General features: G+C 38.8%; 1 protein-coding gene across 4 annotated transcripts in view; it reads right to left on the bottom strand.

Annotated features, from left to right (window-relative positions):
- Window positions 1-8132: 8132 nt before the first annotated feature.
- The window catches only part of si:dkey-246g23.2 (solute carrier family 66 member 2), a 54281-nt gene continuing 48699 nt past the window's right edge, over window positions 8133-13714 (bottom strand). For all 4 annotated transcript variants that reach the window (XM_037106211.1, XM_037106210.1, XM_037106212.1 and 1 more), the window contains one exon: window positions 8133-13152. In XM_037106211.1, coding sequence (XP_036962106.1) covers window positions 12978-13152 — 175 coding nt within the window. In that variant the 3' untranslated portion in view covers window positions 8133-12977. The remainder of the gene's footprint in view (window positions 13153-13714) is intronic.

Raw genomic sequence — 13714 nt, 5'->3', positions numbered from 1 at the left:
TCCCTGTTTGTTTTGAGTATGAAACAGGTGACCGATTCCTACATACTGTACCTTTAAATGGTTATCAAAGTTGTTGATCATTTGTGTCGATTGACCAATCGATAAATCGTGTAATTGTTTCAACATCGTTCATAACAGCAATCGATTCAGTCGAACTTTGACAGTACAGCTACCATATGATTTGAGAAAGATTGTGGTAATGCCAAGCAAGCTAAAGTGATGAGTACTTAAAAGACTATTCAATGTTGTACATGAAAACATTTTTACATCCCATGCCCATTTATTTATTCATTTTTTAAATATTCTTTTCTTCTGTGGAAGCTGGAAATTGATGAAGGTCAGAGAAAGATTATGTGATGTTTACTTAAATAGCATATTTTCTTTTATAACTTCAGCCCTGTCCCCTTACCATTCACCCCCGCTGATAATGCATCTCTCTAAACAGATCATTTAGTCCTTGGCCTTCATTTGACTTCCTGAGTGTTGTGCTAGTTTACAATGTTGTTTTGAGCTGCTGCAGCTCTGTCTAGGTGCCTCACTGTTTTGTGAGACGCACTGTATGAGAATGTAAAGTAAAGTAAAATGAAACACCACTCACAGGAAAGCATATAAAGCTGATGCTGTACACGTTTTCTTCTGAAAAACTGTCGTTTTCTGCATTGTGCTTATGCAGCAAACCCTGATGAGTTAAACTCTCCCCACAGTCGGAAGAGGGAAATACTTCTGTCATCTTCTCTTTCCTGGAGTCATTGCTTATCTGTTTACCGGCCGGCTGGCATGTTGTCTGGCTCCACCGTCTCAACAGCAGCTAATGTCGCCGTTCTGCGTAACATGACACTCGCTGTGCTGCATTCGCCGTCATGATAGACAGCATGTCAACGCCCACACGTGAACACGCAGCAGTCAAATCGAGTACATACACGTTATCTACAGCTCACAGTCTCACAAACCCCAAGCAGAATAAAAAAAAAAAAAAAAACTTAAAAGAACCTGTTCCCTTCACAGAAGTAATGATTCCAAAGTAAACCTGAGTCAGAACGAGATGATGTAAAAAAAAGAGCAAGTTGGCCATCTGTGGACTTGATCTTCAGATGGAGAGTTGTCAGTGAAAGCAAAGGAAAACATGCACTCCACTGGGGAGCAGTTGGTGAAGTAAGGGCATCTTCAAGGAGACTAGAAAATGTTCCTGTCTGTTCAGTAACAGCGGCCACAGGAGCCTGGAACAAACCTTTTCTGATGCAAAACACACCACAGCTCCCGTCTGTGTGAGAACTCATACAGAGGTCAGCACATATAGCTTCATTTATAGACTGCCGCAGCTGTTATGCGTGCGCTTTACATTTTTATCTACGGTATGATGCACGACTTGCGATGCTCTGCTCTGATCTCTGTTGTGGCTCTGACTCCAAGTTTGGAGTCGCGGGCCAGATGAGGCCGTCCATCAGAGGGGTTTGATCTCCGTCCTGCTGGGTCGCTCCCTCTGCTTCGTGCTGCGTAGTGCTGCACTGAGCCTGAACACCATCTGCCTGCTTCAGGCCTGCTTTGCTGCTTCCACACTCACAGAGCACTGCTTAAAGAAAGAAAATAAATACCTCAAAATAAACAACTACTTTTACTTTGTAGATGAAGTTTAAATCTAACTATAATTGATAAACTCGAAGGAATTAGCTGCTTGCTCAGTACTTAAGACTTTTTCACGATGGAAGTGTTTTCTTTTTTTAACTCATTGGTAAAGATGGAATGAAACTAAGTTCATGTACATGTGTACAATTTACACTCCAGTACATCTTGGAGGCAAATACTGAACTTTTACTACACTAAATATATTGGATGACTTTTGTTACGTTGCAGATTTCAAAATGTGATCAGATTATCAGATAAAATTACCCAGCATTAGACAGTTTTAAATGCAAATGAGTGTATCATTTACTTTTACACGTACTTTTGAAACTTAAGAATATTTAATATACTAGATACTGAAAAACTTTTAGTCTAGTGTTACCTCCTACAGGTGACTTTCAACACTGCTTCTTGAGTCTTTCCAGGCGGTGATGTCATTTATGGATGTGAATCATATGAGCTCTGTGTTGTAGAACAATTAATGCAGCGGTGAAAAACTATTTTCATTATTGATTAATCTACCAATTAATTAAAACAATTAAAAAAAAACATTGCTGTGTTTTTTTTGGACGACAATCAAAGATTGTGATTCAGCTAAAACAAACAAAAAAAAATGATGTATTGTTTGTACATATTCATAGTCAGCTGACAGCGCACTGGTACAATACTGTGCGATACTGTACGAGAACTGTACAAACCAAACCTGACATACAGCTGCATTATTGATAGTATTGGCCAATGATCACTGACACATTAAAACCTTTCGTAGCCGTGGTGGTGAAGCCTGTTTACGCCTACAGACAAAGAGCAGCATTAGCACTTTTTATTTTGAGTAGATTTTGATCTCATGATGAACGTTAGTCCAGTACTCACTCTTATTGTTGTTTTATTTTTAGTTTCAACCAACACCTGAAAAAAAAAAGAAAAAAGAAAGAAATATCCGGGTCTACAGTTGCCAAACACTCCACTCTGAGTCACTGGCGTTGTCTTGCTGCCAGACAGGTAGTATACGGAGTGTTTTCACTGGCTGCCAGCTGCTGCTGCTGCTGGAAACAGATCTCATGAGCGCAGTGAAGGCAAAATAAAAATGAAAAACTTTCCAAAGCTCAGATAGAGATGAGAGGAACTGCAGATTCCAGTCCTAATTCTGTGCGGGGGGATCATCACTGTGAGCGACATATTTCATATCACACGTGGTCATCTGATTGATTGTTAGGATTCAAATATTGATCAGTGCAGCTTTAAACATATTTGGTGGAACTAGGATCTGAATATAAGAAGGGATAAAGTCTGGGTATAAGATGTGGACGTGCCACTCACATCACTACCTGCTCTCTGTGAGGTGGAGAAAAATGTATAAGCCTCTGAATATAAGATGTATATTGAGCAGGATTATCCTGCTGAGGTGTGCAGAACCATTCTCTCCTCGACTGTCTCTCTGCATTCGTTTGAACAGCTAATGCTCTTGTTCTATAGAGCGAGGAATAGTTTCCCTATTCCCTATACAGTCCCTATACATGATGTATGCACAAGCTCTGCGTCCAGAAGCTCCGGGGCTGTAATACAAAGTTACGTAATGTAACACTGCGACTTCACATTTGTTATGTAACATGCTTTCAAAATCTACAGCAAAGTCTTCAAATGAGACATTTTGTCCATTCTTATATTTGCTCAGCCACCAAATCCAGTGAAGTTCTCAAGGAGTCGAGGTCAAATTTAAAACACCAGAACTCTCAAATATCTGAATTTTTTAAAGCTACCTGAGCCGTCTTTACTCTTTGTCCCTCTGGGTACTTTGTCCTTCTCTTCCTCGCTGCGTCTCTGTGTTCTCCGCAGTCCGCGACCTCAAACAACCTCCATCCATCTTGAGAGTTTGATCCTGTCCCGCTGTGCCCAGCCTGCCACTGCATGCCTGTGGGGGCTGACTGTCCTGGACTCTGGGACCGTGAGACTGCTTTAAGCCCAGAGCCATCTGGTTCTGCTACATTTCCCAAAAGCCCACAGTTTGAGTTGCACTTTGTCTTTCCCTCTGGTGTCATATATTTGGTACTTTTGGTACTTGTGCTTTCACTTTTAACCCCTTCACCTCCTCTCTAATGCTGGCATTTACTGTGGTAAAACAAATTGCATTGGTCTCCACTGTTATTGCTTCATTATATATCCTTTACTGCTTTCTCTCTCTTCATTTCACCATCACTGGATTTGAAGACTGTCTGTTTTTCCTCTGTTGTCCTGCCTTCTACCATCACAGCCTCAACCCCCTCCTCTATGTGCCCCATCTTCTACTTTTTGACGGGGGGGGGTTAAAGGTCAATTTTAGAAGCAGTTATTACTTTATTAGTTGTGATGACAAGATAAGAGATCAATCTTTCTCCTCATCTCCTTGATCTAACCCTTGATCTCCAGCTTAAGAGCTTTTAGAGTGGTTCTGCTGCCTACCTAGGCCCATTAATACAAAACCATCTGCCTGCTTTGGGCCCGGGTTCCCAAAAGTAAAATGAGTTTGATCTCTCTCTGTCTCTCTCTGTCTCTCTCCCCAGCTTACTTGCCCTGCACATTTTTTTTTTTTATCAGTGCTGATTCGGCCTTCATTAAAGGAGGAAAATAAATGGCCGTATGTCTGCTTTGATAACTTAGGAGCGGTCAAAACAAAAGGCTCCCTAGAACTGCAGCTACTGGTGGAATCATGGGTAAGAGATGAATGAATTACAGTGCACTCGGTTATACAACTAGTGGATAAATTGCTTTTTGGAGAGAACCAAACATTAACGCAGCTGTAGAGGGCAGACTGGAAGCAGAACATGTTTAACTGTGTAGTAACGCTGTGTTACATCAGCCTGCGTGCTACGAGGAAGCAGCTTCGATCATAAACATGTAGAACACTTGAGCTCTGTTACGGTCACATCAGGTTACAGTGTGACCGAGAATAAAGAGCCACAAGTTATCAAACAATCTAGCTGTGGATTATGAGTGTTTATATCTTTGCAATTAGATCTAGAATGGTTGTAAGAGCTGTTTCTGAGATAAAGGCTGCAGCCTGTCAGTAGATTTGTAATATCATGTTTTTGTAAAAGAAAGAGGTGTAAAAGAACAATTTTTGGCCTTTATATGTTGAGTTGAAAGTCCTGTCTCCTATGTTTTAGTTTATCTGATTTTAGTTTTCCCACCATTTTTCTGTGTATGCCCATGTTTCACTTGTTCACTAGCCCTTTACAGGAAGGACGTTGAAAGTAAAACATGACACTTGATAACTTTCAACATAAAAAAGGAAATAAAGTGAACTAAAAACCAGGAACATGACAGGGCTTTAAGCTAAAAATACATAGGCTGAAAACTGTTTATTTAATGGCTCTCTCTCATAAATATTCAAAGAATGCCAAAACAGATTTAGATGTCCATCAACAGGCTGCAGCTCTGACAACCTGTCCAGGACTAACTGCAAAGTTATAAACACTTATAATCCACAGCTAAACTGTTTGGTAGCTTGTAAAACTTTATTCCCTGTCACACTGTTACCTAATGTGACCCTAACAGAGCTCACATATTCCACTGCTGATAGTAGCTGCTTCCTAGTAGCCAACAAGTTGATGTAACACCTTTATTACTTACTGCAAAATTAAATATTGCTTCCAGTCCACCATCTAAAGCTGGATTAATGACTTCTTCACAGAAACAATTGATCCAGTAGTTGTATATAAAAGCACGATAATCAACAAAAGATTCTGTCTTATAATAATTCAGCTTTTTCCCTCAGGGCATCATGACTTGGAAAATGGGCATCATTCATCTCATACCCATGATTCCACCAGTAGTTGCAGTTCTTGGGAACCTTCTGTTTTGACAGCCCCTCAGTTATCACAGCAGACATACGGCCATTCATTTACTCCCTTTAATGAAGGCCGAATCAGCACTAATAAAAAAGAAATGAGCAGGGCGAGTGAGCTAGAGAGAGAGATCAAACTCATTTTACTTTGGGGATCCCAGGCCCGAAGCAGGCAGATGGTCTCATATTAATTCACCCAGCAGGTAAGCAGCAGAGCCACTCTAAGAGCTCTTCAGCTGGAGATCAAGCGAAAGATTGAACTCTTAAGTTGTCATCACAACTTAAAAAAAAAAAAAAGAAACATTTTACAATTAATTTCTAGAGGTCACAAATTGACCTCATGTCAGTGTTTTTTTTTTTTGTACTCCTCACTGGTTGAACCTGATTAAGGGCTAATGAACAAATGAAACACAGATGTAAAAATGGTGGGAAAACAGACAATGACAGGAGGTGGGAAGCATAACATGACACATGTAAATTTCAACACAAAACAGTTGAACTAATATCTTGGACCATGATAGGACTATTAATACTATAGAGTTAAACACCTCAGGTATTTCTCTGTTACATTGAATATTCATGATCAAATAAGCACAGAAAACTTTCAAATTAAATTCTGCCTTATTTAACATCTTTTAAAAATCAAACCGTCAAAAATCTAGGATGAAATGTAACTGAGTATATTTACTTAAGTGCTGTATTTAGGTACTATTTTGAGGTGCTTGTATTTTAGTTTACCATCTCCAATTTCTGCTACATTATTCTCCCCCTCTCCTACATTCTGGGGTCAGATATTGTACTTTTTACTTCACTGTATTCATCTGATTACTTTAGTTACGAGTTACTTTGTGGATTGCATGATGAATCAGAGTCAAAGTAACACATTTCTAAATTAATTTACTTTAGCTCTGCAATAAGATTAACAAAAGCACAGATCCCATAATCAATTGACCCATAGTATTCAGTCTGTGCATGTCAATATATGAATCATTTACTTTTACTTAAGAAGAACTTAAGAACTTTTAACATCAGATACTCATCTGATCATCAGATATTTTCAATTGTCAGGGTGACTTTAATGTTTCAGCAGGATATATTTTACCTTTAAAGGGGACTTTTGGGTGCTTTTTACAAAAACCTATCTTATCTGCATTAACAAATCTCTCAAGGTAAATATCCAAAACTTTGTAATTTTTGGCCATAAAAATTATGTCAGACTCATTGTAAGAAGCTTACAGGGCCTTGAAGATCTGAAAGTCGATTGTTTGCAAAACAAATAGAAGCTTAGTGTATTATCGATGCCAACAAATACACAGCAGACTTAGAATAGAAGATTGGAATTTGGCTCTCCTCTCTGAATGTTTTGAAAAATTAAAAATGGAAATAAACTTTCAGCCTGGTTCCTTAAAGGGCCACTCTGTCCACCTTAGATAGCTGAATGGAATGTTAAAACACTCATATCAGTATATTAGAGTTAGTGTAAAGAGAGATCTGCACAGAATGTTTCTGCAGTATGTGTCACAATTGTGAGTCTGCCATTGACTTGAACTGGTTTCCCTCTGAGCTGTTTGTAACACTCACTGTGGATGAAAAGCGCACATTACTGTCTCTCACAGCATGACGACACACTATCATTAATAAATGGAGCGGGATGGGGCAGTGCAGCACATCACAGACATAGAGTGCAGGTGGACTATTTTAGCCCACCTCATCTATCATTAAAACATGCCACTGTATAGACAGACATGTCTGACGGATGGGTGGACAGAAAGACAGACGACAGCAGGGGGGGCAGGCAGGCGGCTCCATCGTGAATAAGATTTACTGTGATATATGTCAAATATTTCACAGGCATGCGTCTTTGTTTGGCAGAACAGAACACTGATATCTGTATGACACAGGCACATGTACGACATATTACCATCAGGTTTCATGCAGAGGCTCCAGCCTGACTTGCAGTCAACTTATTATTAATGGATGTAGAAGCCGGGTCAGGAGATGAGTGCCAACAGGTGCAGCACATAGTTTGCCCTTGTCCATCTCATCTATAAACCATAGAGAGCTTCCCATTATCTACTGTATCCATTTTAATATTTCACCATCCATACTGCAGTGCTCCTCTGTACTGCTGACATGCAGCTCTCTCTCTCTGAGACAGTGTTTGCATCTGTGTGTGAAGATGCATTAGCCGGAGGGGATTAAGGCTGTGAAGAATTTCACATCTCAATTAACCCCGACTCATCAATTTCTCCCCTCGTGCGTCCAGCAGCGAGCAGGCACAGTCCAGCTCTGTCTCAATCTTTTTCGTGACTTATTTGGTTCACACGTCTCAATCCTTTCAAATAGAAGAATTCAAGGTTTTCCCAGGACAGCTTTGTATTATAGCTGCAGTGGGGATCGCTGCACACAGAGGATTTACATACAGGTGTATAAAGCAAGTCTTTCTCCTTATGGTCTAATATTCCTGGTTGGGCAGGCTCAAACAAAGGACTCACAGGTGGCTTTAAATCAGATTTTGGGTGAAAATCTCGGTAAATCCAGCTGCAAATCACAGTAGCAGTCTGCTGGGCTCGGATCTTTTTTTGTTTTTGTTACTCATTGTCAGTGTCAAACTTTTTCTTCGTGACTTGCTACAAGACATTTATTCATTTCACAACACACAGCCAGTAACAACACAAGACAGCTTTCTGAAGTACAAATAGTTTATATTTGAGAAACCAACATGATAAATATTTCACCATGAGACTGTGAGATGTTTTTGGACAGTAACTTTTTGGGCTATATGTCACAAATGTGATGTCACAGGTGTATATTTTCATACACATTTCTGTCATTTTATGGTAGCCATTATATTGTTATATGACATTAAAAGCAACAAAATGTAAAATCCTGGAGAAAGACACTTGATTGTTTAGTCTCATCAGCCAAAGATTTTTTTGTGTTGAAGCTTGACCTGAGATAAACCCCGGATCATCAGTGTCAACAAACAAACTCTGTTTCTCTAAGAAGTTACATTTTGTTGCTTTAATTGACCAGTTACTTCTTGTGCACATAAATTTACATTTAAGGTTCAATTTGTAAGATATTTGATTGTTGAGTCTCATTCCCTGGTCTTCAAATACTGATGATTTGGGTAGTTAGGTCAGGCCGGCCACTGACTCATAGTGTCGGCATTTGATGAGTCTGGAACAACAATCAACTATTTTACGAATTGGACCTTTATAGGCAACAATAACTTTTGGTTTCCCAGATCCTGTATATACACAGTATGTTACCTAAAGAGACATCAGCGAATATTAAAACCAACCAAATCACCAGGATCAATGTTGGCATGCCCATTTATGCAAACCACAGTTCTGTTGAAAGTTTTCATGTCTATGTGTTTCAGCTTTATGTTTCTTTATGGTCTGGTTTAGGCACTAAAACCCACTTGGTTAGGGTTAGGACAAAAATCATGATTTCTTCTTAAAAATATATAAATAAATGATGAAATGCAGTCTTGAACAGTGGACACTGGCTTGGCAGCTTTCTTGCCTAACTCCACCACCATAGCTTGGACTACCAATATGAAAACTCAGGGTATAAACATGTTTTGTGAGGGTGATATGACAGTTTTGCATAACATGTCAAGTGGTTTGCAGAAACGTTAACTGCCAACATTTTATCTAACAGTGACTACGCTGGAAAAACAGTAACTAAAATTCACATAAATCCATTTAAGGCTTCTGTTTTTTGTTGCATCTGATAAATCTGAAATTGTTTCTTGACACAGATGGAATATAAATCAAGTAACATTACATTCCTCTCTCTTCTCAGAAATAACAATCCACCTTCCTCTTGTCATTTTAGTGGTGAGGCAACAAGTATGTTTACCATTATTTGTATTTGGCTGAGGGATTAGCACAAAGCGGGCAGCTTGTGTGCTTATCTGCCCTTCAGATGGAAAGGCAACGGGGAGCCAAAATACAAAACTGGGTCCAGTGCAGGTGCTGCTCTGAGCTCTGCAGTTGGAAACAATAAAAAGATACAAATCTGGTGATAAGAGCATATAGAACACAGAAATACTGCAGTTGCAGTACAACTGTGGTATGCTGGTAACAGCAGATAAGACACATACAGTTTACAATATGGCTAGCAGATATAATGTAAGATACCTGGAACTGAAGAACGCATTTTATACCCATATGAAGTGAAATACACATTGCAAGAACAACACAGCTGACAGTCTTCAGTGTAAGCTGCACATCAGTGAAGTCCATCACTAACCATACATTTGTATGAATATCATTTAGACCGAATATCTGATATGTAGTAAAGCAATAGCAGGAAACAGAGGATGTAGACTCACACGCACAGTGAGCTGTATCCATCAAACACATTATCCCAAGCTATTCCCTGTGAGTAGGGTTTGATGTTTTTAAATGTACATATACATACACATAAAGATGACATACACTGATACATAAAAAACAGAAGCAAGTGTTTTCTCCTTTGAGAGTTATTTTGATTTTCCCCTGGCCTTTGACCTAATAATGCCTAAAATGATTGAATGTAACTTTTTGGGGGAAGTTACTGACATTAAAGCAATAGTGAGACATTTTGGGGGAGACATTTGAGACATTTGTTCTTCGTTGCTGAAAGTTTGAAGATTGATACCAGTCTCATGATAGTGCAGTAAATATAAAGCTACGGCTAAAAGCAAAATAACAAACAAACAAACAAACAAAAAACAAAACAGTCACATTATAGCTGCAGGGGTGCCAAAAGAAACTTTAAAAAGCCTTGTAAAAAGTATAAAATCACCTTAAAATATGGCCAAACACTCCCATACATGACACGTGTATGTGAATAATTCACTTTTACTTTTGATACTAAAGTACATTAAATATCAGAATCTTTAAGACTTATTCAAATGAATTGTGTAACTTTTACCAAAATATATTTGGTAATTATATCTTAACACAGTATTTTTGGTTTTACTCAAGTATGAGTTTTCTGGTCCTTTCTTATAACACTGCTGGTGGGCTGGCTGTAGCTTCATATTTATAAAGAGGGATCAACACTGAAATCTATTTTTCTGTGCAGAAAATAGGGAAAACGGGTATTTCCTAAATGATAAACTATTACTTCAGTACAACCAATGATAAAACTTTATTAGATCACGGAAAATATTTCAGATTAAGAAAAAAAAAAATTAATCTGAAATATTTTCCATGATCCAATAAAGTTTTAACACGCAGACCCCAAGGATAATACTGACAAACACTGAGATGCAATCTTGCTATCTTTACAAATGTCATTTTAAGGCTAGGCATACTGGCAGCTGCAGCAGGAGCACAGGTTGTATGCACGATGCAAGCCATGACCACTGTAGTGTGCAATTTAAACACGATGCTTACTGAAGAGAAACCAAAAAAAGACAGGTATAGATTAATAGACCGATACAAACTGTGGAAAAGGTGACTAAAAGACTGAACAAGCAGGTGCAGCAGCTTTATAACTTAATTAAATGATGCCTGGGGTGAAGAAAAAGAAACCTGCGCTGAATACTGATCAGCTGCTGGTACTGATTCCTTTTATCCTGCAGCGCTTTTGTACAAGGAGACTATTGAGAAACAGGTAAAAGAACTGCAACCTTCCTTGATACGTCACAGTGAAATTGGTGTTTTGCTTTTGAACAGAACTTCTGGATTTATACTAATGCACTCTGGAAGGCTGGCGTGGATGAGGTTTAAACATATCTTTGTAATACCTCATGCATTACATAAACCAAACTATGTTTAATGGGGCATTTATGGGTGAGTGAAGATGCTTCAAAACTGTTTACGACTAAAAAGATGATTTGGGGGCAAGGGACAGTGAGAAAAGGGGGGAAGGGTAAACTACAGTAAGATTTCTTTTGGCTAATGGGACAGTAGTTTGACTTTCTGGTCTTTTTTTTATTATTTATTTATTATTTACTTTTCTTTGACATAGTCAATCACAAAAAAAGCTATGGTACAATTTGTAGTAAGGTCCTTGTAATAAGACTCAGTTAATAGGTAATAGGGCCCTTGTAAGTCCCAATAAAATGCTTATTACCATTAGTAAGACTATATAAAATGTGAAATGTGTATAATAAATAATTTATTAACCTTATTAAGGCAGTGTTCTTGCTTTAGAGCCTGTAGCTGCATAGTTAGCTAATTAATGCATAATTAAGTATGTATAAAAGATCCAAACATATATCAATAATGCTAAGAAAAGTCTTGCTTTTTCAAAGACAAGAGCATAAAATTTGGTCTCCTCCACATGCCAAAAACATTCATGTAACCCCTTAAGTGACATTTTTTTGGCACTAGTGTTAACACTACATGCACTCAATAAAAGAATAAGAATAAATATGCTATAATATCCCTGCTGAGTATGTTGATTTAACCATCACTTATCCATGATGCTGTCATGGCCCATTGTTACTGTCTAAAAGCACAAAATGGCATTTTAAAAGAGCAAAAACACCACACAGACTCAACAGATCATTGGATATTTAAGTAATAGGACGATGACGTATGTAGAAATGTCAATGCCATAATTATTCAGCAATACAGTACATTGAATTACATATTTTGACCTTAAGTGTGACGTGTTCTGTGGTGTCTACAAAAGATTTAGTGACTGAGGAACAGTGCAAAGCATTGCAGCATGGCCACATTTCTTTCTTTGTTTTTTTTTTTTCATATTCTTTGTCAAAGCATTGCTTGTGAATTAAACCACAAAGCAGAGTCATAACACACAGATGGATGTCTTATGTATCTAACATTACTTGGAGTAAGTTCTGTGGCCTTGACTTGCTGGTGCTTGGTGCTGGTTGCCAATGGCAAAAATCAATTTCAGCTGCACTGACACACCAGCAAGCATGTCACACACACACACACACACACACACACACACACACACACACACACACACACACACACACACACACACACACACACACACAATGTATCATGGGAACTGTCCAGTAGGGTGTGGAGTGTGAAATGGGAAACTCATCAGTCAGGCGGTAGATTCCAGTGCAGAGCTACCAGTGCAGGACTGGTTTTTACAAGCTGCCATTACAGAAGCACAGATCTGCTGTTAGTGAGCTGCCAATATGAGTAATGTTTCCCTCCTACAGTTTCCATGTCCACTACAACTATGTCAGGATCTAAGTGATGTTCAACACAGAAGATAATAAATAGTACAAATGCTAAAAATTAAGCAAAATACTTTCTTATCTTACTAACAGTTTAAAGGCAAAGGTGTTTTGTTTTAAGTAGTTTTTCAAGGCTGAAGCTGTTTGCTGAATTGCACTTGATAAATCGTTTGGATGATATCCAATATTTGGCGCAAGGCTAAAACACTATACAAGACAACAACAATCTGGATAGACTTTGGTTTTTCTTTGTTGTTGATGCTAAATGCCTTCCATCTAAATTCCATCAACTGTGCAGCTGATTTTATTAAAAAGCCTGAGAAAGTCCTGGATTTTACTTGCCAAAAGCAACATCCACACTCAACCTAGCTTGACCCGTGTGTCCTGGCTGTAGAGAAGGACCTGCAGCAGGATGGCCACATCGATCAGGATCTGGACTGAACCACAAATCCAGAACTGAGTCGGGCTTTCATTCATCACAAAGTAGGTGGTCTTGAAAACATCTCCGACCGTCCACAGCAGCACCATCTTCACACTGGAGAGACACAAAGGTGTGAGGACAAGAGTAAAAAAACAACCACAATGATCAAGTCAGGTTAACACAGTCCATAAAATAAGCACATCAGATTGGTCAGACTATTCTGTTTAAAAGGAGCAATGTGAACTATTTCTAGTTTTAAAAAAATAAAATGAACTTATCAACTGTTATCAAGCAAAAACAGTTTTGACAATACATCACAGATGTCTATGCATTGCGTTGCATGTCACTGAAGTTGGCATGCTAACCAGCTAGCCCCAGACCTTCAAACTTCTTTCTCACAGCAGTTCAAACCTCCTGTGCTAGCACTGTAAACATCAGCACTGGTACTCCAACTAAATGCACGGCTAACTGAGCTAACAAGCTAACAGTAGCTACAGCCATGGACATATAAACAGGTTACATTTAGCAACAGCAGTTCGTGGTTACTCTGGTGATATGCTGCCAACAGTTGTTGGAAGTATGAATTCATCAGGTGGCCTCTAACTTAGCTACTAGCTAAGCCAGCAGCTATTAGCTACAGCCAGCAAAATGACAGCATGGTGTTACACCATTCCTG

This window comes from Acanthopagrus latus, chromosome 8, assembly GCF_904848185.1.
Source record: "Acanthopagrus latus isolate v.2019 chromosome 8, fAcaLat1.1, whole genome shotgun sequence".
Taxonomy (NCBI): domain Eukaryota; kingdom Metazoa; phylum Chordata; class Actinopteri; order Spariformes; family Sparidae; genus Acanthopagrus; species Acanthopagrus latus.
The sequence above is the reverse complement of the archived record's forward strand: the minus strand, read 5'-3'. Positions and strand labels throughout refer to the sequence as shown.